The following is a 25857-nucleotide window of genomic DNA, read 5'->3' on the forward strand; positions in this document are numbered from 1 at the left end:
TTCACTCCTCACTCCTCCGACAGAGACTCCGCCGGGCGACCAACGGCTCTACACGTCTGTCTAGTTACTGTTGCTGTTTACATACCAAAGTTTATTATTTGTTATTTACTAACAAATCATGTCTGTACCAGAATATTTTGTGCTTGATAATGGAGACCGCATGCCCAGAATCGGATTTGGAACGTGGCAAGTAAGTTTATGTAGAGTTAATTATTGTTTATATTTTTCATTACTATTTTATTTTGTTCAATTAAAACTTTTTGTATATATTATAAGTAAATAAATCTATTTTCCTACTTATTTTCATTTTAAAAACACAAACGGAATTTCACCTAGTTAAATATAGGTAAAGATGTCAGATAAATGGGTAGTTGAAGCGATTATTCTAACGGTGTATTTAAGAATGTACAAAGTAATCAATAAGCTTCTAATGGAATAAATTATACACATAGCATTTAACAGTATTGAAGTTAGACTGTAAATTATCACTTGGTCGGCTCCGGCCTGCAAAATGAGCAGATGATAACAAAAATAATACACTAAATAAATAAATAGTACCTACCTAACTACAGCTATAAGTTTATACTGGAGTATAGTTTCCTTCCTTCTCTTCATTTTATTCTGTCATTTTTGTTTCATTTAAATAGAAGAACCTACAGTTGAATTAGCTTAAAGTCTTGTTCTTTGGCATTTTCTTATTTCTTTAGATGTCCAGTGTGTAAACTAGCCCATGTGAAAATACAAACAATGGTGAGCATTAACGGTACTTCTACTTAGGTACTTACGTACTTACATGATTAAATTAAGAGATGAGGAGCGAGTACAAAAATTTTACCACGATATGTATAATATTATTATAGAGTTTATACCGTCTAAGTATGATATTACGTACCTACATATTATAGAGTGAAAGATAAAGTGGTCTTTAGGTAATTTTATTTGAATCATATTCACACATTTTCCTGTTTTTGTTCAGAAATAATTTCCCGTTCATTATTTTTAGGGGAATTTATGTTATTCATTTTTTCAAATGTTTTTTGTTTAGAGTTTGAGATTTTCGCATCTCGGCTTTTCAATTTCATTCGTCGTTTTAAATAACTTTTGAATAGATCCCATTTCGTTTTGTGCAGTTTACAAGCAGAATCGATGATTATTATTGGTTTCTCGCAGCATTCTGATACATAGGCGTTGTCTGCACCACAAGAACATTTGCCGCTGCAGAAGGAATATGTTTCGCTGTCATCGCAGTCTCCTCCACTGGAGCCAGACAGACCTCTGGATGTTGACGCACGACACTTGTTATCTTGAGACCACTTTCCGTTCACATCAACATCATTACATACATTTGAGGATGACACCGATAGCATTGATTCAGACATTTACGTCATTTAACTGACTGCATATTATTTGTATGCAATGCTGCATTTTGCCTTAAATCCTTGATTTGATGCATTCATTATAATTTAGCCTGAGGTTGCACTAATTTTCTTTTGATCTGACACAATAATACAGTAATTATAAAAATAATAAAAATGCCTCATTACGCTTGCTTGAAGGTTGAATAGGACAAGAAAAAATCAAACAAGTTTTTGCTATAAATAAGTTTTTGTACCTACCTATCAGGTACCAAGATTATCAGGTAGGTATTATAAGAATTAAGGTACTCAATACTACGCGTTGCAGTACTAAGTTGGTAGGTATTTTAAAAAAATATTCACAAAAATTAAAGAAAATACCTAGTTACATAACTCACTAGAAGCTTAGGTACTAGGTAGTTAATCTCTATAGGTATTATTAAAACATAAATATAACTTATCTTGAGAAATATTTTTTTGTACTTAACTACGAGTTATATATTTATTTTTATTTTTCAAAGAACTACTAGGCGAAACAAAAAATTTAAAGTTGTTATTCCACCGGAAATAAAAATTGATTGAAAGTAAACTATGAATCGTTAAGCAATGTATTTTTATCATAGATTCAAAAACAACCAGACCATTTGAATAAAAAATTACATTCTTTAGACTTCAGATGAGGTGTTGGAAAAAGCTGTTGATGCAGCGCTGAATGCTGGTTACAAACATATCGATACCGCAAGAGCTTATGAAAATGAAGCGACTATAGGTAAAGCACTAAAGCGCTGGATTGGAGATGACGACGACAAAAGGAAAGATCTTTTCATAGTCACCAAGTTACCCCCTGGAGGTATGCACATTAATGATTAATTAGATACATAATCTTAAGAATGAAGAAACATGTTTGTGGCTCTACCTAGAGCAACACATTACTTCATACTATAATTTGTATTTTTTTCCAGGAAATCGACCGGAGCTTGTTGAAGAGTACTTTCTGGCTTCTTATAACGATTTAGGACTAGAATACATTGACATGTATCTTATGCATGTACCGTTTTCTTTTGAACATGTGCCTGGTGATCTGCACCCTAAAAACCCTGATGGAAGCATGAAGGTTGACCTCACGACAGATATCGTTAGTACTTGGAAGGTTAGTTGAGTAAAGGTTATACCCAAAAAATAATAGTAATTATATAGCAAAATATGTGTTTGGAACCTCCGTCGACTTACTAAAGATTTTACAAATACCAAACGTAAAATTATCTCTGTATGATAGTAATTAGCAGATCCAAGAAGTTTATATGTACATTTAAGTCTATATTTTTGACTATGCTACGTGACAACGTTAGTTTTCAATATTATTCAATAAAGTTTATGTTTAGGCTAATAACCATCAAAAATTAAATTACAGTGTATTTAAATTAATATCACTTATCTTTACTAAAACAAGGCAAACGATAAATCTTTATATAATGGGAGTGTCCTTATTTCACTGTATGCGCTGTGGTGAAATAGAAAAATGCGACTTACAATATGACGAAAAAAATATTGTAAATAGTTATCGAAATGATGAAATATACAAAGAGTGCAGTTACCCAATGTGTTCATCAAAAAAATGCCTGCAATTAGAAATGGCTAATAAGAAGAAAAATACTAAAACAGATATAAAACACAAAGATTATCCAAATCTGAATCAAGATTATTTTTCATGGACGAAAATATACAAATCGCCTATTTTTCGTCATAAAACAAAAAATAACTTAAACAAAATCGATAGCAGCGAGATTTTTAATGTAAGAAGCATAACAAAAGAGGACATAGAACCAGAAAATAAAACAAACATAAGTGAGAATGTACCTATTACAGCACAAACCACAACACTAACAAGATCGACGTCTATGCAGAGAATACAAGTAGACATTACGGAAAACAAAGTTTGGACTAATTTAATTCCCAAATTCATGTGTCCTTGTTGCTGTGGTGGTGGTGAAGATCAATTACCAAAAATCACCAAGTTTATAGAAATACCAGAGTACTGCGCTCATGTCGAACCTGCTGCTAATTCGTTCGATAGCATTGATTTACATTCTAAAAATAGCAGCAATTATCCAATTCATGTAGATGCATCACTTTTAAGTATAATGCGACTTCGGGGCAGTCTTAAAAATAAAAAATTGCCTAAACTGTATACCAAAGTTCTCAAAACAATGATGCGTGTTGCATATAAAAATGTTAGATGTATTTTTCATACTATTTCTCAACTTTAAACTAATTTCTTCATCCTCTTAATGCATCTAATAAAGTAATAGACGATAGTAGCCGAATAATTGAGATTGAGAAAATCAAAGCCTAGAAAACAAAATGCGCAAGAACAACAATAATTATCTTTCAAAAAATAAACTCATTTTATGTGAGAAACAAAGCAAGCATGGATTGAAAGAATCACAGAAAAATTTTAAAGGAAATAATCAGTGCAGCGCAGCGGAATTTTCCAATATGTGCTCGCGTGAAAAACGGAATGGAAAGAACATTTTTAATCATATTTTCCCGTGCTTTAACAAAAAACGAAATGTGAAAAGTTATACATGTAAGGAATATCAAAGATCGCTCGCTGCACAAAGAATAAATAATGAACATGACACGGTAAAATCTGCACGTACATCTAGCAACTTTTCAAGTCAGGATAATGCAAAGTCGAATCATAGTCTCGAGATAATATCACTTGTCTTATCGAGATCATTGTCACAAATTTCTTCATTGCAAAGCATTCTTAGTTTAAATTTAAATAAAACACAAGGGAAACAACCAAATAAACATAATGCTGCATATATAATGATGTGCAATATACGTAATAAATTCAAAACGAAAAAAAATAAAAATCCCAATCGATTCAAGCGTAATAATGTTATAGTACTACAAATGCCAAATGAGTTTATCAAACAATCCACTCCACATGAACTATCCGCTAATCGAACTGTGAACAAAACGACACAAAAATCTGAAAAACAAGTTATCATAAAAGACATTTCAGATACTAATATAAGCGTTGAACCTAAGAGCGTCACTAGACTGACAAATAAAATTTGCGGACCAGGGGAAGTTTTCTTTAAAAACATCTAAACCCTTTTAAGTAAGATTTACATAGCAACTAATTGTTAAAAAAATAGCAAGCTTATAAGATAAGTAACATAATATTTTGTATTTTCACTTCGCAGGCAATGCAAAAATTAAAGGATTCTGGTAAAGTCCGTCATTTGGGAGTGTCTAATATGAATGAAGAACAATTAAAACGCTTGTGTGAAATAGCAAAACCGGAATGTCTTCAAGTGGAGGTGCATATTTTATGCCAACAAAAACCTCTCATAGCTGCAGCCAACCGTTTAGGAATACCTATTGTAGCTTACTCACCATTAGGCTCCAAAGCTCTTGCTGATATGCTGTCTACCAAAACTGGGTACGTTTAAATTTACTTCATATCAAATTTTATAATTCTAATTTAAATAGTAATACATAGTACCTACTCGTCATTCTGTAATCGTTGTTATGTAATTCTATTGAAATTACAATTGGCACAGAATATAATATGTAAGGTAGTTACTAAGATTTCATTTCGTAGTTTTTTACGAATAACAAAGACTAGATTTTACATCACAAGGACATGGACCTTACGATTGATGTAAAATGAAGCAATACATTATTTTGTAGGTATGAGTTGCATGCACATATTAATAACTATTAAGAAAAGATGTAACTACCTAGTGTATAATGATATACATAGAAGATGATGTGCCTACTTAGGAGAAAAACTAAATCCTAACAATTATGATAAGGATTGTTGTACTACTAATAAGCATTTACAATATAGGCGGGAGTACCCGAGTCAACTAGACCTGCCGGCAGTGAAGGAAATAGCCAAGAAACATAATCGCACTCCAGCCCAGATTTTATTAAGATACCTACTGCAGCACGGTGTGGCAGCCATTCCTAAAAGCACAGACCCTACAAGGATTAAACAGGTAAGATTTTGCATACTACTTATTTAAACAATACTTCTATTTATTTTTGTTGGGAAAATATACACAACCAGTGTAGTATATTATTTTATTTAAAGTAATTAATAGGCAAACGTTTGAATACTTTCCTATACTTTTGTTAATTAAAGAACGCGCTAATATCAGGAACTACTGGACCGATTTTAAACAAACTATAACCGCCACCCGTTGCATGTACGTGATATATAACCACGGGCGAAGCTGGAGCAGACTCACAGACTGCGAGTATCTAACGTAGAATATTTTAAAACTACTAATTATATAAAATACCTAGTGATAAAGAAGTCATAAAATTACAATATTTATTTCAGAACATCAGTGTATGGGACTTTGAGCTTAATGAGGCAGAGTTCAATGAGCTAAGAAGCTTGGATCAGGGAGAAGATGGCCGTATTTGTGATTTCGCTTTCTTCCGAGGTGTTGAGCAACATCCGGAATTCCCTTTTAAAAAATAATGTATAAATTGTAAACATATAATGTTTTATGAACTATAGAAACATATCTGAACTACCTAATAAATATCATCCAAATACACAATGTGTTTGTTTATTAAATTTCACAACCTTAGCATAAAGATACGAAAATTATAATTAAGGGTTATTGACTACTTTAAAAATCCATAATTCAAAGCTGAAGAGTTTTTTGATTGAACACACTAATCTCAGAAACTACTGTACCGATTACAAAAATTATTTTACCATTGAATGTGATCTAGCCTACACCTACTCGTATTATGTATCACGAGCGAAGCCGGGGCAGACCGCTGGTACCTACTCTTTAAATGGAAACTTTTAGTACCTACTCTTTGAATGTCATCCTGTTTAACTTTGATTATTACATATTAATTTAAATTTATACTATAAAACCTATTCTCGATGTGCAAAAACAAGGAATTTGAGGGTTTTTGTCATAGATATAACTATAAAAAAGTTTAACCGTTGACCTGATTTTTTTTCTTTCTTTTTATTCATAATTGAATTATATTGATTTACGTATCACCGAGTCCAGAAGGGTAAATCCACTGTATACATTAATAATAATGTTGAATACTAATGTCCCCTTTGATCAGAATTGAAATGAACAGCGGGATACTTGGCTGTGTTTTAGGCTGTTAACATATTATATTTTTGGTTAGATAGATATGGCGCTTATTATAAAGGGATCAATTAAGTTATACCATTATTTAAATGAAGATATCGCTGGTGAGTAAATAACTTTATTTATAAAAATATATTTTAGAAATGTAAAACTAAAAAATTAAGTGTTTTTATAGAAATTAAGGTTCTGTCACGGAATAAAACAGGATCAACATTTAAATTGCGTATAAAATCTACCTTTTTTATTTATTTTTAGATGAAAGGACACGAGACTGGTTCCTAATTGGTTCGCCATGGCCTGCCTTAGCATTAATAATATTCTATTTATTTACTGTATTGAAATGGTTGCCCAACTATATGAAGGACCGACCAGCATACGATCTGCGGAATGTTATAGCAATATATAACGCATTTCAGATAGCATTCTGTGCATATGTGGTTTACTATGTAAGTAAATACTAACTTCTTTTTTTATAGTAAATAGTAATCAACATGTTCTTCATCAAAAACTATAAAGTCATTAAAAACTTGCAAAATTCCTTTATATAGTTATTTTATAATTAATATTTTTAAGAAATGTTACTTACCTAATATATTATCCTTTAATTTAACAATGTGCATTCCTTCAATAAGAGAAATGTTTATTTTAACATTATTATATCAATCCGTGCATTCGTATTTCTTTCTCATTTTTAGAGCCTACGTCTTGGATGGTTAACTAATTACTCCCTGGTTTGCCACCCAGTGGACAACGGACCTCACAGTATTGACTACGCCTGGAAAGTTTGCTACGGATATTTCATTATAAAAGTTATCGATTTGCTTGATACGGTAAGAACTGACATCTTAGCCAAATGTTATTATAACATTATTGAACAATTACTTACTTCAATGGCGAAGCGAATCTTGGCCTTTGATACCAAAAGTTTCCAGGTTTCGCGCCTAAGCGTGGCGTCGAGTTCTTCTACTTGTCTCTCCAACCGTGGCGAGGTCCATCTGTGCGTTTACAGATCGAATTACTCATATAAACCCCCTTCGCGTCGCGATCATTAGCCAGATGACCAAAAACCTGTTCGCCAATGTAGGCGCTGCGCTTTTGTATCCCCGATAATGTTGTGTTCATGGATAAGGTCTTCGATATCTAGATTACAGATTAATTAAAAGATTCAAACTCAAACATTTATTTCTTCACCTAGACTTCTTGATTTGCTGGAAAATTAATTATTTTAATTGCCTGTCTTGTTATTATTTTGAAAATTGGATCTAAAACCAATACGCCTCAGAAGCCTTCTAAATTAGTTTAAGTTCTAATAATAATCAATAAACTTTCTAGGTGTTTTTCGTATTGAGAAAGAAACAAAATCAAGTATCATTCCTCCACGTATACCATCACTTTGGTATGGTCGCCGTCGCCTGGGGAATGGTCAAATGGGTGCCAGGTAAATCAAATTTTATTAAATCATTAAAAACAAAACTTTTACTGGTCGTTTGCATGTTTTCTTGACAAACACTGGCTTTAACAAATAACTTTCTCCTCAAAATTTCTGCCACATAATATTGCCCTTAAACAATTCCTTCATTTAAATTGAATAGGTCATTATTAGACCTGAATAAACATAAGATATATAAATAGTATCTATCTTGATCGGCTATAATTCCGTTGAATATTAACAGAATATCATTGTCTTGTTATTGAATTTATTGAGGTACCTACGTTTCTTAGCTTGAAACATCTATACTAATATTATAAAGCTGAAGAGTTTCTTTGTTTGTTTGAACGCGCTAATCTCGGGAACTACTGGTCCGATCTTCTATCTACTGGTCTTGAAAAATTCTTTCGGTGTTAGATAGCCCATTTATCGAGGAAGGCTATAGGCTATTTACAGCTAGCTACTAATAAATAGTAAATGTCCTTCAGTAGGTACCTTTGGTGTTTTTAGCGTTTTCTCAGTTTTTCATAGCATATTTTAATAAGGTAAAATAATCTAATAGTACCCACGTAAAATAGTCTCTTGTAGCCTCTAGGACACCAGGGGCTCTAGACATTTTGAACTTTAGTATACCTCAAGTGACTTAATATGTATCGTAAAAATTGTTCAATAGGAATGTAAAGATATCACAAGAATAATGTTTTATGTGTCGAAACTAATACAAGTTACCTTTATTCTAACTCGCGAATTCTTTGTAACAATCGAGACTATGGTGTCAAATTCGCTAATTATCACTAAAATTTGAAGATAATTTTATGCAATGAATAATTTTGTATGCAACAGGTGGTCATATGACAATGTTGGTTCCTATCAACTCGTTCGTCCACATCGTTATGTACTCGTACTATTTGCTGACGACATGTAACGAATCGTACAAGAAATCTGTTTGGTGGAAGAAACACGTCACACAACTACAAATAGTGAGTACCTATCATTTATTTAAAATGTTTAAAGAATAACAAGAGATATTGAGTTAAATTATTTACCATCCCCATTTTATACTCATAGAATTTCTTCGTATTATATCTTGTAAATCTAACGCAATTACTATTATGAATATTTTTGAAATTACGTTATTTTTGTTATGAACTATTTATTTATATTTAAAGAGAATCTACAGCTGTATTCTTAAAATAGTCACATAATATATACAATAAGCCATTTACAGATTCTCACGGCTAATTGTTACATATTAAGTAATGTTATTCTACATGAATATGTAAAAATTAGGTACAAAAATGTGAGCGATTACGCACACGAATCACAATATGCCTAAAACCAATACTATATTAACACTTGCTAAATTGTGTTGTTAAATTAATTAAATAACCAATATTGGGCAACTTTTTCAAAAATACGTCTTGGCATTTGCATGCGGTGCGATGTAAACAAGCCACTGTAATTCCATATTAGTTCTGTACCTAACTAATTAATTGGTATCTAATAAATCACTATCACTACATAGTATAAAACAAAGTCGCTTTCTCTGTCCCTAATCTTTGAAACTACGCAACGGATTTTGATGCGGTTTTTTAATAGATAGAGTGATTCAAGAGGAAGGTTTTAGTATATAATTTATTATGTTTTAGACAAAGCGGGCGAAGCCGCGGGCGGAAAGCTAGTGTATTATAATACATTGACACCTTTTTCCCAAAATAAATAGATACGACACGGGTCAAGAACGCGAGGTGTTTTTCCTTGTTACGTATTTTTATTTACTTATTTTTATGGATAAAAATACGTAACAATTAAAATCAGAATTCGTTGTTATAGAATCGAAAAATTAATGAATTGGAAATTTCCACAATACATCGATTTTATTTGTATGTATTAATGATTAATGATGATATAGCTTTTAGTATATGGTATAACTATTTTTTTAGTCCAATGTTCGATTTCTTTTATTTTCAGGTGCAGTTCACAATATTACTGATCCACTTTATCGTCCTCGCAGTGGCACCGGATTGTCCGTTCCCACGACCGCCCGCCTATATCCTCATTCCTCAAAATCTCTTTATGGTTATACTCTTTAGTGATTTCTACTACCGCACTTATATAAAACTTAATAAAGTGAATAAAGAAAACTGAACGTCTTATAAAGTATAATAAGTTAATAAATTATATTAAATACTATTTTTGAACGACCATTCTTATTCAATATCCTAGCCATAGAAATCTAAATAACAAGAAACATAGAAGTGCTATAATGTCATAATTCGTATGAAAACCGCTGTCGCCAAAATCAACACATTTAAACCGATAGCTAAACAGTACACACAAGTAAACTATGCCTTTTATTGGACTGCTTGATTTTAGTGAAAACTAACTTAAATATTAAATTAAGCTTTTTAATATGTATCCTAACGCACGAATTTACGGTTTATTTTAGAATAACATCCCTAAGTATATGAGACGTTTTGTTTCTTTTTGCTCTAATAAGGTTGAAATTTGTGTTAAACGTGATAATAAGAATGCTCGACTGTGTCATTCATTGTTATTTCGATTACTATGGTGACACTCGTAATAATACTTATAAATATAATTATAATTTTAAGGAAAAACGGCATTATTTATAAAAAAAAATATTTACCGATGAAATATTATTCCTTTATTAGTATAATTACAACTTGTGGAAGAATTTCCGCAATGGGAAATGCTGAAACACACCATGTTTACACACATACGTCTCCAGAGCAACTGAACTGTGACGAACACACTGGTGGCACAGCTGGTGATGTGAAAGTCACCTGAGTGGCGACAAGGTCACGCGCGCTTACGACTTCTAGTGTCTTGTTATTTAGATTTCTATGATCCTAGCCCTGTACCCAACTGTATACTTGTCTGAACTCTGAATTGACACAATCAAATATTTTTTTAGTAACGTAATAGAACCGAAACTTAAAAAAAATTCAAGAAAAGAAAAAAAGTCATCACATAAATTATATTTATTGCAATATCGCCCTCATAATTTTCACTTAGTCTAAAAAATTCTTTAAAATACATAATAATTATGTATCATTATTCCTTACGAATATATGTATTGTGATATCAATCAAAACTGTACTTATACTTACATTAATAAAATAGCTCTTTGAGCACGTATGTTAATACGGGGAAAGCTTTAACTTAAACGAGCTAGTAAATTATGCTTAACGAGATCGATGACGTCATTCTGACTAAACGCGTCGATGACAGCCTTTGTCAAACAAAGGCTGCTCGTAGCACCGTCCAATTCTTCGTCGTCTAACGCTCTCTCAGTATTCGCGTATTTACTAAGATTATCCTTCAGTATATTGATGAGATCTACACTCGTTACGGTGGGTGCTATTTCCATATTATTCTCTGGGTTATCGACTAAGCTCTTGAGATCAAATTCCTCTAAGTCCGGCAGCGGACTGTCGTCATCGCGCGTCTTTTGTCTCTTGACACGACGCACTCGTCTCTTCTTATCCATATACGTATTGGCTACTGTTTCCAACTGCAGGAATAATACTGCAAGTGGCGTGTCCACAATGTCATCCTGTAAACAAATGAGCGGTTTAATTTTTGAACGTAGTATATGCATTTAATAATACTGGTAATATCCTCAAAACCGTGTTCTCAGACACAATCAGTTCAAAAATTTGACATATAAAATTAAAATTTACAAGTGACGACGGCTTCGTCATTGTACAAAAGCTCGGCGTTTTGTCACTTGTTCACTATGACTTAAAATATTATATTATAACAAGCTATTTGTCCCGTTTAAACAGGAAATATATAGTTAAAAAAACTCATCAATAACCACTGACTAAGAATTCCTATGATCCGAAAAATGCAAATCATACTATTAAATCATATATGTATTTCATACAATATTTAGTTCGGATGACGTAACGCATCTATATGATGCATATAGTCACATACAGGGATACTAATGAATATAATCGGAAAGATGACTAATCCTGTATTTATGACACTCTAGTAACTCCTCCGACCTTTACACAAACACCTGCATGTAGTTTCACGGTCAATTAATATATATTTATAATTCATTATCACTTCATGCCAGGTAAAATATATGTAGTCATTTCTTGATTCACTGCCAGGTCAGAAATCAATGAAAACTATTCTGTGCATTTTAATTAGCAGCCACATTGTTTAATATCATTTAATTATCTTATATATTACTAGCGGTCCGACCCGGCTTCAAACTTTCCTATCTCTCAAGGTTTAAACTATCCTATCTCTCAAGTTGGATCGAACTGCACATGGTGTGCGAGTCCATTGAGGACAAAGATTGTGACACGAGATTTATATATATTAAGATTTTATGAAATTATTGGGGCATGTGTAGTAAATTAAACTTAAGGTTAAATAAGTGTAGATTATTCTTAGAATTAAAACATAAAACTATTCACTTTATATGATAATTGATAATAACGAAATAACAACACGATAAAACATTAAAACACAAAACACATTAAACATAAATTACCTCATTAGGATTGACCAGCATTTTAGCAGTTTCCAAAGGCAAATCTTTGCACATTTGGGCAATAAATATTTTAATGAGTGCTTCTGATACATGCGCCGAGGGATCTTTTTCCTGCAAAAAAAAAACCTACATTAGTAACTCCTTGTAAGTATGGAAGTAAAGAGCAAAATCTACTGGTATAATAAAATCAAAATTAAAATTGTCTGGTAAAATAATCATCGAGTTCTTTTTTTTTTTTCAAGAAAAACAATAAGGCAAGGATTTACACAAATAATATTGTTTATGAGCACATCTTCCTTGTATATTTTCCTGATCATTTATCAATTTCCTAATGATATACTGTTTAAATTATCATTTATAATTTTAAAATATGGAACCAAAATGATACTGATCAAAATAAAATTAATTAAAAACATAATAATATTACAATATGAATAGATTTGAAAATAAAATCCCTAGCTGATTTTAGTAAGCTTTATCATTGTTGATTGATTGACACGCTTTTGTCCAAACTTGCATTCACCAAAATAATACATTATAGTATAATTATTGGACAAAGCTAGTCGTCCGCTAAACGGATGAATAAAATAAATTAGTCGTCCGATTACCGGATGAATAAAATAATTTAATCGTCCGATAACATCTATTTATCTATATAGTTAGGTTATCGGGGTTTCTTTAGAGAACTGACGCACGTATTATAGGTTTTTTGTGGGGGGAGGAGGGGAGAGGAGGGCACACGTAGGTATTTGATTTTTTTTTTGCGCGTCGACGGAGCCCCGCTTCGCGGGGCTCCTATTTCTGTGTAGTTTTTTTTTAAGAAACCTAACCTAACCTAACCTAAAATTGATTTTTTTTTTCGCGTCGACGGAGCCCCGCTTCGCGGGGCTCCTATTTCTGTGTAGTTTTTTTTTTTAAGAAACCTAACCTAACCTAACCTAACCTAAACTTGATTTTTTTTTGCGCGTCGACGGAGCCCCGCTTCGCGGGGCTCCTATTTCTGTTTAGTTTTTTTTTTAAGAAACCTAACCTAACGGCTAACCTAACCTAAACTTGATTATTTTTTTGCGCGTCGACGGAGCCCCGCTTCGCGGGGCTCCTATTTCTGTGTAGTTTTTTTTTTAAGAAACCTAACCTAACCTAACCTAACGGCTAACCTAACCTAAACTTGATTTTTTTTTGCGCGTCGACGGAGCCCCGCTTCGCGGGGCTCCTATTTCTGTGTAGTTTTTTTTTAAGAAACCTAACCTAACCTAACCTAAAGGCTAACCTAACCTAAACCTAACCTAACGAATTAAGGGCGAATATCTCGGCCATTTTTGATTTTAGAGAAAAGTTGTTCCTATAAAACATGCTTATATTAGCGTAATCTTTACGATAAAACAATAATAAATAGGTGTTATAATGACACCAACTCCATCAAAAATTTTCTAAGTCCTGCGCCCCCTTTGCTTTAGTCCAACCCAACTAGCTTTAGTGTTAAAAGGTTATCTATTAATCCGAATAATCGGACGATTAAATTATTTAATTCATCCGGTAATCGGACGATTAAATTATTTTATTCATCCGGTAATCGGACGACTAATTTATTTTATTCGTCCGTTTAGCGGACGACTAGACACTTCGATAATTATTATGTTGTCTTGATGACATAATAAAAAATACTTTTTCAAACTTATAAATCATACGCCTTAGTCATACTAAATTGTATCAGAATTGTACTGTTCTAAGTAATGTGTAATATCAAGTGAAAATATCTACATACATGTGGCAGCCACATATTAAGGGTAATGTTCACTGGGTCAATGTTCTGCACATAATGCCACCATCCCCTTGGCACTAGGAGAGCATCACCTGCAGACAACTCAACCATTCTGCCTCCGGTTAAACCTAGAATAGAATATAAATAATTTCTTTGCTATTTTTCGCATTCATACTAATATTATAAAGCTGAAGTTTGTTTGTTTGAACAGGCTTATCTCAGGAACTACTGGTCCAATTTGAAAAATTCTTTCAGGGTTAGATAGCCCATTTACCGAGGAAGGCTCTATATCATCACACTTAGACCAAAAGGAGCGGAGCAATGCGGGTGAAACCATGGAACACAGCTAGTCTATAATAATAATGGTATTTAATGGTAATTAATGGTTCAAATTTAAATTGAAAAATAACTTTTGTATTGGATAGTCCATTTATTACATCATGCTATAAGTAATGGGATTAGAGCAGTCATGAAAAACAGGAAAGAAAATTTATTTTAGTGTTATGTACACAGATACATAGTAATAATATATTTACCATTAAAAACATCCAAACTGTGAGGACAAAAGAAGTTCAATTCACTGTACACACTGGACTCTTCATAGGGCACCCTGGTTGGTTTTAGGCCTCCTGTCTCAGGTGGAAATAGAATCCACCGCTTTCTAAAATATATTACAAGTTTTTATCAGTTATTTACTTAAAAATACTTTAAACATAAATGTAGAATAGAATGTGTTTGTTAAAGTTTTAAAGAATTCTTTCCAAGTTCTATACAAAAATAAACATTATTTAGGTACTCACTTTCCATGCACTTGAGCAATTATGTTGTATCCATAAGTATCCTGGTGTGCAGGAGTGTGTGAACCCTCACTGCCCACCCAGAGGGTTGTATCGGCAGCTCCCTTGTCATACCCAAACTGTTTCCATGATAACTCCTTCAAAACAAAACAGTGTATTATCCATACATTTTCAATTTAAAACAAGAAAATAGGTAATAAGCTAAAACACTCACCTTACACAATTCACTGTCGGCATCGAACCATTGATGCAGATATTTGTAATCAAAATACATCCACTCTTTACTAGCAGCCAAGTTGTTGATAAAATTCTTAAATGTCAGTTTTTTAACCTTACATTTTCGCTCCCAACAGGGCTCATCAGATATAAAATCTTTCCGCATACATCTAAAAGGTATTTCTCTATCACCGAAGACGGTGGACCACTTCTCCAAATTCCACTGGCTTAACGACCAGTTAGTAACAAAATTACGAAAAACAAGCGGGACAGACACATTTGTTGTTATATTCCGTACCAATTCCTCATTCAGTGCCGTAGCCATGTCTTCGCATTAACAGATAATTCGATGCAGTAATTAAACATTCATATAGCATTACTGAATTGTGCAACAGTGCATTACATCATGCACCGATTCTAGACACCGAGCATCACAGAACAACCTCTACGCCAAACGATGAACCAAGCTAAACTAAACGGTGCAGAACACTGAATAGTGAACACAAAATATCTGATTAATATCCAATAATACCAAATGAACGTGTAAAAGGTTTTGGACCTCACCAAAACAAACGCTTCGCATAAATGCATTTGACAGTTGACATTGATAGATAACGTTTATGACAGATGATGACAGTGACGGCAAATTGGAATCGAGCCGCGATCAAAGATTAAAATATAAAATACTATACAGTATTGAAAGTTGTGTAATTTATCTTATCTAATAAAAAAAATGTCATAACTAGACCAAATTCAAGATACCAAACAGCAAACAGTAGACAGAAAGCTTATATATAAAAAAATAATCATCAAAATCAGTACATCCAGTTGAAAGTTCTGAAGTAATAAACACAAAAACAAATCTAATGGGCGGCTAAAATGTTATCCACTTGTTATAAGTACAAACCAAACGTGGTTTTATTTGTTTTATGATACGAAAATATGGCTCAGATTTAAAATAATAATAAAATATTCAGAATAGTTTGTATACAGGGTGTCACACTTTCGGTATACTAAGCGCGAAGGGACTTGTAGTTTTGCATACACTGATCACGTAAAAAATACTCAAATAACAAAATTACGTGAAAAATTTTTCGCCAAATTTTTCCTTAAAATCCATGTATTCTTCTCTAGCTTCGCGCAGCCGGCATATATCGCTTTGCTAGAGTGAGAGTTTGTCTATGAAAACATAATCAAACGATAGCTCACGTGCGGGTGGCCAAGTTGGGCGGGTTGCTTTTTAGGGGTGTACACATGGAATTTTAAGAACTCCTCTATTTGAAAAAAAAATGCGTCTGGAATTTTATAAGTATTTTTTACGTACTCAGCGTATGCAAAACTACAAGTCCCTTTGCGCTTAGTATACCGAAAGTGGGACACCCTGTATATACAGGGTGTCCCAAAAAGTAGTGATGAACGAAAGCTGGGAGGTAGAGGACCTAGAGGGCTATCCGAATCACCCCCATGTATGTTATGCGATTTTTCGTATTTTCGGAGTTATGACGTTTTTTTTCAATTTTTCACCGATCGCCGAGTACTATGATATTTTCACTCATGGTGACGTAAATTATTGCGGAAGATGCTTGATTTTTTTTGTGTGCTAAGCTGAAAGATAGGCCAATTTAGTATGGTAACATTTACTATCGTTAGATCTTTGAATGGAATAAAAAAAAGAATGAAATGCCAAGAAAGATAAAATTACCCAGTATGTTCACCACTTCAAGGGCCCGTAAAAAAATAAAATCACATAAAAAATGTTTTCTGTTTGGCTTTTAAAAACTTGCTCTATCTATCAGGAAGCTACCCTGAAAATTTCATTTTATCATACAGAAGGCTTTAATCGAAAAATTGAAATCTAAATTTGGTAAGTGCAAAAATTGAATTAACATTATGATTAATAAAAACAAATTAAAACCAATAACAAGGTGTTTTATTACCAAAAATTTTTAAAATGACCCCGCGGTTGCTCAGTGCAAGTGCGACATCACCGTAAAAAGTTGTCTTTTAAATGTCTGTATGCCCTTTTATCATTTTTAATGGTTTCTTCTGCTACTATGAATTTCCCGGCTATTTCGTCCAAATTGTGGCATTCTCTTAAGTAGCCGAGGTATTTTTAGTATCCCCATTGAAACAAATCAATGGGGTTTAGGTCGAGGGACCGTGGAGGCCGGGCTTTAAGGCAGGCGTCACCGGCGCATGCGCAGGCTGCAACGACCAATCCATCTTTCGAGTATCTTTGCCCTTTAGCCTGGCCTCCACGGTCCCCGGACATAAACCCTATTGATTTTTTCCGCGGGGATACTACAAAGACGAGAGACTGCCACAATTTGGACGAAATAGCCGGGAAATTCATAGTAGCAGAAGAAACCATTAAAAATGATAAAAGGGCATACAGACATTTAAAAGACAACTTTTTACGGTGATGTCGCACTTGCACTGAGCAACCGCGGGGTCATTTTAAAAATTTCTGGTAATAAAACACCTTGTTATTGGTTTTAATTTGTTTTTATTAATCATCATGTTAATTCAATTTTTGCACTTACCAAATTTAGATTTCAATTTTTCGATTGAAGCCTTCTGAATAATAAAATGAAATTTTCAGGGTAGCTTCCTGATAGATAGAGCAAGTTTTTAAAAGCCAAACAGAAAACATTTTTTATGTGGTTTTATTTTTTTACGGGCCCTTGAAGTGGTGAACATACTAAGTAATTTTATCTTTCTTGGCATTTCATTCTTTTTTTTATTCCATTCAAAGATCTAACGATAGTAAATGTTACCATACTGAATTGGCCTATCTTTCAGCTTAGCACACAAAAAAAATCAAGCATCTTCCGCAATAATTGACGTCACCATGAGTGAAAATATCATAGTACTCGGCGATCGGTGAAAAATTGAAAAAAACGTCATAACTCCGAAAATACGAAAAATCGCATAACATACATGGGGGTGATTCGGATAGCCCTCTAGGTCCTCTACCTCCCAGCTTTCGTTCATCACTACTTTTTGGGACACCCTGTATATTATTATATTTAAAAAATAATTGTAATTTTTATGGTGGGTACAACTTTATAAGTTATAACTTAGAATAAAGCTACAAATACAAAAAAAAACATACTTTAAAAAAACTTATGAATTTAATGAGTATCAATCTGTATCGTCGTCGACGACTGTTATAATATAAACTTCAACATTATTTTGGGGATTAACAACTTAACTGTCCAATGAGTCACATATGACTCATGGTGAACTTTTGGAATAAGTTCGTGAGTCACAGGTGACTCTTTTTTCAAGAATCTTTGGGGTATATTTTTGTTATGAACGTGGAGTGATATTCTAAATATAATTACGTGAACGTGTGGCGAAAACCCTAACCTTCAAGAAATTGAAATAAATTTTCGCAAAAGTTTTATACATTATCTGTGGTAGGTACTAAGGTAGGTGTGTGTATCCTATTTGTTCGAAATAAAACAAAAAATACAGTGAAAAGGAAAACGTTTTATTATGAAAAATATGTTTGTAAGTATTATTAGGAGAACCAATCAACACATAATATTATGTTTTTCGTTGTAGCAATATAAACAATATGCTTTTTTACATATTTTGCACTCTGTGTGCACTTGTTTAGCTTTTCGAGCCAACTGCCCTTGAATTTTTAATTTTTCATAGCAACCGGTACATCTCTTTCGAACTAACTTATTGTTTGTAGTATTACGCGGAATTTCTTGAAGACTATGGCCAGGAGATGAACTAGAAACTGGAGATCTGGGAGTCAGAGAAAGCGAAAGTCTTTGAGGCACGTTATTTTCTGTAGTTCTCGCTGCTGGCCCTAGAAAATGTCGAACTAAATGTTCTTGTACTTGCAAAACAGACAATTTAGGACATCCTGATGCCAAATCATTGTAAATGCACCTAGCATTTATTACAGAAACTTGAAATAAAATATCAACAGCCATTTTTTTGTACCAAGTTAGGCTTTTGCGTAAAGGAGAGTGAAAGGATGCTAGTTGGTCCGAAATATCTATACCTTTTGCTTCATTATAGTCTATTATAACGTTGGGTTCATCAAATTCGGTTCGTCGGGTCATCAATCAAGTTTTATTGTCTATTCTTGATGTGTACACATATGACTCATTGAACTTGGAAAAAAAAATCTTTTATCCCACGCTCATGCTCATATATGAGGCATAAATATAAATTGAATAAAATAAATAAAAACAATAACTATTTTTATAAAATATAATTTATAAAGACAATGTGAATGTTTTTTACCCTAATAGAAAAAAAAAACTGATGGACGTGGGGTAGTGTTATTTTGTATTTTTTTTTTTTTTTTTTTTTTTTTTATTATCAGAAACAAAATAGGTTTACAGATATATTAGTGTACAGTTGTGAATTAACAAACCACTGAGGTTTATAGTAATGTTCGTATACAATAATTTATAACAAAACAATTTCGGTTTAACTGTAGAATACATAAATTGAGTCTAAAGATTGCACAAAAACAACAGTTTTTTTTTATTGATACTTATAACTATAACATCAACTACAGTTTGTCTAGATAATATTGCTTAAGTTTACGTTTTATGTTTATTTTGGTAATACAATTTCTTAAATTAATATCCAACCCATTCAAGATATCTGGTAACAAGAACGCGGTACGTCGTTGGCCATACATGTTTTTTGAGAATGGTTTAATTAATTTATTAAGAGTAGTGTTCCGTGTATGGTAAGAGTGTGAATTTAATGTTTGATATTTTGTGTTGAAGAAGTTTTCTTTGAGCAACTGAAATTCAAATTTATAATTAATTGGCAGGACACTGCAATGTTTGAAAAGTTTAGGTATGTCATTTTTAAATTTTATTTTTATTTGCGGCGACACAATTTTTTTGAGAATTCGAACTTGTATGTTCAGAATCCTTTGCATATATGTTTTATAAGTCCTACCATAGCTACTTAGGCCGTATGATATTATAGAATCAGCAAAAGCATTGTACAGCAACAGTCTTGTTTTATATGGTAATCTGTTTTTAATAATATACAAGACTGCCAGAAAAGATCGAAGTTTATTGCACACCTTTTCAATGTGCATCCTCCAGTTGAATCTGTTATCGATTATTACACCTAAGTAAGTGTAGGAGTCGACAGCCTCAACAGTTTCACATTCGCAAGTTGTCGCACGTGGTTTACAATGCATACACTTATGCGTATGATTTTTTATACTTTGATATAGATTACCGTTAATGTGGGGAGATTTGATATGTTTTTCGTGCATTTATTACTAATCCAGCATCATGACACCATCTGCACAGGTTATCGAAGTCATCTTGAAGCAAATTCATCGCTGTGTCAACATTTTTATGGGATACTAAAAGGCATGTGTCGTCAGCAAATTGAAATATCTTGGAGTGTTCTATTGCTTCTCCCATTTTATTCACGTATGCCAGAAAATGCAAGGGGCCCAGCACAGAACCCTGCGCTGTTCCCATGTCCACCTTTGTAGCATCACTATACGTACTACCAATTCTGACAAAGTTGTTGCGATTTTGCAGATAACTTTTGCACCAAGCCAGTAAAGTACCGGCTAATCCACTATCCTCCAATCTATATATTAGTTTCTCATGATCAAGGGTTTCAAAGGCGCGGGAAAAATCAATAAATAGCACCAGAATGTGTTTTTTTTCGTTCAGATTTAAGTTTACGGTATCAGTAAAGTCTGATAGAAGGGCATTGGTGCTTTTTCCAGATTGAAAGCCGTATTGATTAGTAGAGATTATATTATTATCATTATAAAATTTATGTATTTGATCACTAATAACTTTTTCGACTATTTTATCAATTGACGAGAGTAATGTAATTGGCCTATAGTTCACAGGGTCATCGTGCGTCCCTTTTTTAAATATTGGTCGGATACATCCTACTTTTAGCTTATCTGGATATTTACCTGTCTGGACCGAGACGTTTATAAGGTTAACTATAGCAACAGTAAGATTTTCTGATATATATTTAACGTCCACATTTCTTATTCCATCTATGCCGGGACTTTTTTTATTGTGTAGATTTTTAATAACACTGGAGACCCTATTGTGTGTTGTTTTTTGAAATCTCATACATACATTTGGCGGGACATTTTTAGACTCTTTAAATAGGTGTTCAGTGCAGTTTGGAATAATATTTTTTATAGAGTTATAAAATTCAACGGAAAATTTATTTGCAATTTGTTTCACTGATATATTTTGGGCTTCAAACGCTTTAAGTATTGATTCATCAATACTTTTTGACTCCCTACCACATATGTTATTTATAATTTGCCATAACTTGCTCGGATTGCCGTAGTTAGTTTTTATTTTATTTTCATAGTATTTATTTCGGTAATATTCAAGTAGTTTATTAGTTTTATTTCGAACTTTAGTATACTGCAGTCTGAGGATATGATTGTTTGGATCAGCTCTCCATTTATGAAATAGGGACAGTATATATAGGGACAGTATATATAATAGAGGGAAATTGTATGGGGATGTATATATAGGGACAGTATATATAATAGAGGGAAATTGTATGGGGACAGTTAAGTTGTTAAACTAATTAATAGCAATCGCCCTTGCGGATGCCATAGGACAGTTAAATTGTTATCAATTAAGAAAATGTACGTATCCATCTCCAAACTTAATACCTACTTACTTTTAATATTTCTAAGGTACAACAAAAATCACTTTAAATACCTATTAACATAAAGATACAAGAATCCAGATCTATTAAATTGAACAGCATAAAAGCTCTGCCTCATTAAAACGCCATGGCGATTGGCGACGTCTTTCCGACTTCCGTCCATCCAAGCAGTACGGAAATGTCCAAATCAGCGACGTTGCCAAACCGTCGCCAAGTGAGTTACGTAGGTACCATAATTTTGAATATTACCTTATTAGCTGGACCATGGCTACGGAGCCAGCAACGTCGCCACGGCGTCTTACTGAGACTTCGGCTAAGTTTGTACGAGCATCAAGCTGCGTACACGCCTGACGTGTGTTGCTAACATGCGTTGTGTGATTTGTCCTCATTATATACTCGTCCCGACCGACCCGTCATAAGTCTAGTTCCGCTAATCAACCTTAGATCATTAAAACTGTGATTAAAACAAATAGATAATACAGTACACAATGATATAACAAAAACGAAATAAAACTGTCCTCAAGTGTGTTTGTCACAATCTAGACGAAAAAAAGAAGGTTACAGCGAAATCGAGCTTATTAGCATTGCTTTAAGGTTTATTGTCAAAACTTACGAAAAGCAAAAAAAAACTTGAGCGATGTCAAGGGACATCCGGATGGAACGAAGTGTTAAGTTAGAGAGAGACAGTCAGAGAACCACGCGCACGCCGCGCCGCACGGCTTACAACTCTAGCAAAAAGTGTCGTGACAACTTTTCGTAAGAATTTTTTCCGTCTAGCCCCCTTTCACAACGCGCGTTAAGGAACTTCGTTCCAAATGCTAAGACTATTCTGCGGCAAAATAAATTAAACCTTATCACTTTGAATTAAAGTCAGATTTACAACGCACCAAAAGTCCACCCAGAGTAAATTTCGGTGAAGACATTTTTTATCACTGATTGTATAGCTAGTTGTTATTAATGATCAAAGTTACCAACATTATGACGTATATGTTGTACGTATGTATTAATATTAAAGCGCGGGTCGATGTGCGATGGCCTTCACAATTTTTTTCTCCCACTTTATCGCAAATCAATGCGCATCCATGTCGATTGAAAATTTTCAGATGGCAATATTGATATTGTAATATTGCCATCTGGAAAATCTAACACTCTTCTCACATAGCAAGAAGGAAATTTCTTAAAGCTTACAATATCAATAAGTTAAAAAAAAATTAATACAAAATACAATATGTTGCTTATGTCCATTACATAAGAAAGTGTAACAATAAAATTATATTGTTCATGTGATATTGTCTTTGTTGTAATATTTTAAAAGATCATGACTTCTTAAGCATTCTATGGCTCGCTGCTCCCAATTTCCATTATTTACAACACGTGGGCTTGGATGCATCAAATACACAACCTGTAATCATTCAGATTTTTTATAACAAAATTTAAAAAGATATGCTTCAGCCTTCACTTAAAGCCAAAAGTAGTGTAAACCACACATAATGTTGACGCTGAGCAATATTATGGTTCAAATAAGTTTCTCATTACAAGCCTGGAAGCATAAACCAAAGACAAAATATATAGAAAATAACTAAAATTACAATGGCAACATTAAAAAAAACAAAAATATAAATTTAAAAGTAGCTATGTATGTGAATATTTAGTCATATCTTCTTGCTATGAAGAAAAAAAACAGATTGAAGTACAATACCTTAATATTATGAAGAGCATATTGACTTATTGTCTTTTGGGCTCTAGTTAGACAAAATCTTCCAATAGCAACAATAGTTTCAACTTCATACAATCTTATCACATCTGCTAATACACGGTCTCCCATACTATACAGAGGTTCCATATCAGACACCTGGAAAAAGCAGTAAAAGAAAATACATAAATTAAAGACAATGGTAAAAAAAATATTATTTTTAACACACTACCTAACATTTTAACTTACTTTAAAGTCTGCTGGTGTTATATTACATCCTTTACCATTCATCCATTGCTGATTAATATAGTTATACACAAAACTAGTTTTGAAAAAGTTTTCTGGTACACCGCATAACTTGTTAAATAGTCCCCAAAATCTTTTACCACTGATCTATAAAAATATAAAAAATAAAATTTTATAAAATGGAGCAATTAATTTATAAATAACGAAGTCTACATAAATAAATAGAAATAGAACAATACTGTCAGTTTGTGACTACCTCAGTCCTGGTGCATTTAAAGCCATTAACAGGGCGGGCTTCATTTTCATTAAGAGGTTTTTGCACAGGTCCTTCAATTCCCAGCCAATCACGTACAGATGACACTTCTCCAAATGGAACCTGTTCAACATATTTTTATATATTACCTACATAATAATTTCTAATTAGATCTCACTATTTTTTTAATTAAAATACACACGCCAGTTTGAGACATTCCCCAAGGGCCCGGATTCATGCCAAAAAACATTATTTTCTTTTTAGTATTGCAATATTTTTTTACATACATTCTGAAAGTATATTCAGCATAAACAGTAGGATTGTATACATGTTTTATAGTTGCAGGAAGCTTAAAATTTTCGAGTAACTCATTATAATTCTCAATAATTCTAATAAAATCGTCAGATATTTCTTTCTCTTCTTCAAACGTGAAAAACGCCGATACTACTTCCATTAGTAAAACTATTGCCTAATTAAATTTATAAAAATAATAATTAAAGTTATCTGAATAAGGATTTCATATTTAAAATCATCCCAAATTGAATGGTTATTTAAATGTTTTTTTTGTTTAGAGGCTTTGTTTATTTTCTTTGTTTACCACATTGTTTACAACCAGAGTATAATGTATATTATGTTTACATGAGTTTACAACAGCTGAACGTAGTATTTGTATTCTCTTTGACAACTGATTGATTCACAAATCACAGAATATATATACTCTGGATTGATTACAGACAATTACAGATTAACCATAGATTAAAGAGTAAAATATACTGTGTTTTAGCGCCAAATGTCAATGCTTGACAGAATTTTTGTCCACGTATCCAACTTTTTTTGAAGTGAAACTTCTTTATCGGAGTTGGAGAAAAAGTTAGTGTAACATTTTTGCGTTACGCCGTACGCGTGACATTTTTGCGTTACGCCGTACGCGTGACATTTTTGCGTTACACCATACTCGTGACATTTTTAAGGTCATAAAAAAGTTTCACTTCTTACGTGTGTACACGCATACATTTTTTTTAACCTATTGCATATTCTATCGCGGGCCTTGAGCGCGGGGACCGAATCCAAAAATTCCGTAACGAAAAAACCTCACGCTCCCCACTCCGACGGGCTCGGAGGTGTGGCTTAAAGGCATGCTATGCAATAGCTTTAGCGCGGCCGCGGCAGTCCCCGAGTGCCACACGTCTTTTTTTTCTTAAAGAAATGATCTCCCACTGTAGGCCAGTAGAAATCGACACTAAAAACCCTAAATTCGCAAAGCACGATGTAGTTCTGAATTTTTGGTACGTTGTTTGGATCAGAAGGGTGATGAAAATCCCAATTTGCAACTTCGAAAAAGTTGTGCTCGCTGCGCACCACGTGATAAACTGCGAAAATTTTGGACTTTTTTGACTGTTGTGTTATTATTTGCGTATAATCTTTTTTCCTACTTTCCCAAATTTTGTAATTTTGTTAATTACCTATCCTGCAAATGAAAAAGTATTATCCTTTTTATGATTATATGCTCTCAATTTCAACTCTTTAAAAATCTATTTCTACCTTCTTTTTGTTTTTCAGATATTGTGTGTGAACTATTTGTCTCACAGACTTTGTTCTATGCTCTAATGAAAGAAAATTAAATGCACTACAACTTTATTATACGAACTTCTCATAGAACGAGCGGTTTTTGCCAATATTTTGCTTCAAACGGGAGCAAAACTAAAAATTTCAATATTTCGGGAAAAATGAACCATCTTCGAATGGCCACAGT

At 33.1% G+C, this 25857-nt stretch overlaps 4 protein-coding genes across 4 annotated transcripts; 2 read left to right on the forward strand and 2 right to left on the reverse strand.

Annotated features, from left to right (window-relative positions):
* Window positions 1-5944, forward strand: LOC149480388 (aldo-keto reductase family 1 member A1-like). Its single transcript, XM_089706511.1, has 6 exons — window positions 1-190; window positions 2025-2205; window positions 2318-2505; window positions 4571-4809; window positions 5221-5371; window positions 5719-5944. The coding sequence occupies exons 1-6, from the start codon at window positions 119-121 to the stop codon at window positions 5860-5862; spliced, it is 975 nt and encodes a 324-aa protein (XP_089562637.1). The 5' UTR covers window positions 1-118; the 3' UTR covers window positions 5863-5944.
* Window positions 5945-6494: 550 nt separating this feature from the next.
* Window positions 6495-10098, forward strand: LOC149480389 (very long chain fatty acid elongase AAEL008004-like). Its single transcript, XM_089706517.1, has 6 exons — window positions 6495-6609; window positions 6761-6951; window positions 7201-7335; window positions 7838-7943; window positions 8778-8914; window positions 9906-10098. The coding sequence occupies exons 1-6, from the start codon at window positions 6549-6551 to the stop codon at window positions 10080-10082; spliced, it is 807 nt and encodes a 268-aa protein (XP_089562643.1). The 5' UTR covers window positions 6495-6548; the 3' UTR covers window positions 10083-10098.
* Window positions 10099-10921: 823 nt separating this feature from the next.
* Window positions 10922-15864, reverse strand: HSPBAP1 (HSPB1 associated protein 1). Its single transcript, XM_089706489.1, has 6 exons — window positions 15245-15864; window positions 15034-15167; window positions 14770-14894; window positions 14237-14361; window positions 12472-12582; window positions 10922-11514 (listed from the first exon to the last, which is right to left on the reverse strand). Exons 1-6 carry the CDS (start codon window positions 15569-15571, stop codon window positions 11116-11118), a joined length of 1221 nt encoding a protein of 406 aa, XP_089562615.1. The 5' UTR covers window positions 15572-15864; the 3' UTR covers window positions 10922-11115.
* Window positions 15865-21825: 5961 nt separating this feature from the next.
* Window positions 21826-24755, reverse strand: Smug (Single-strand-selective monofunctional uracil-DNA glycosylase). The gene is made up of 5 exons (XM_089706415.1): window positions 24307-24755; window positions 24108-24227; window positions 23855-23998; window positions 23612-23764; window positions 21826-23314 (listed from the first exon to the last, which is right to left on the reverse strand). Exons 1-5 carry the CDS (start codon window positions 24556-24558, stop codon window positions 23192-23194), a joined length of 792 nt encoding a protein of 263 aa, XP_089562541.1. The 5' UTR covers window positions 24559-24755; the 3' UTR covers window positions 21826-23191.
* Between the last annotated feature and the right edge of the window lie 1102 nt (window positions 24756-25857).

Source organism: Colias philodice, chromosome 18, assembly GCF_061535455.1.
Source record: "Colias philodice isolate Cphi_HAF_F1 chromosome 18, ilColPhil1 Martin Lab GWU primary, whole genome shotgun sequence".
Lineage (NCBI taxonomy): Eukaryota > Metazoa > Arthropoda > Insecta > Lepidoptera > Pieridae > Colias > Colias philodice.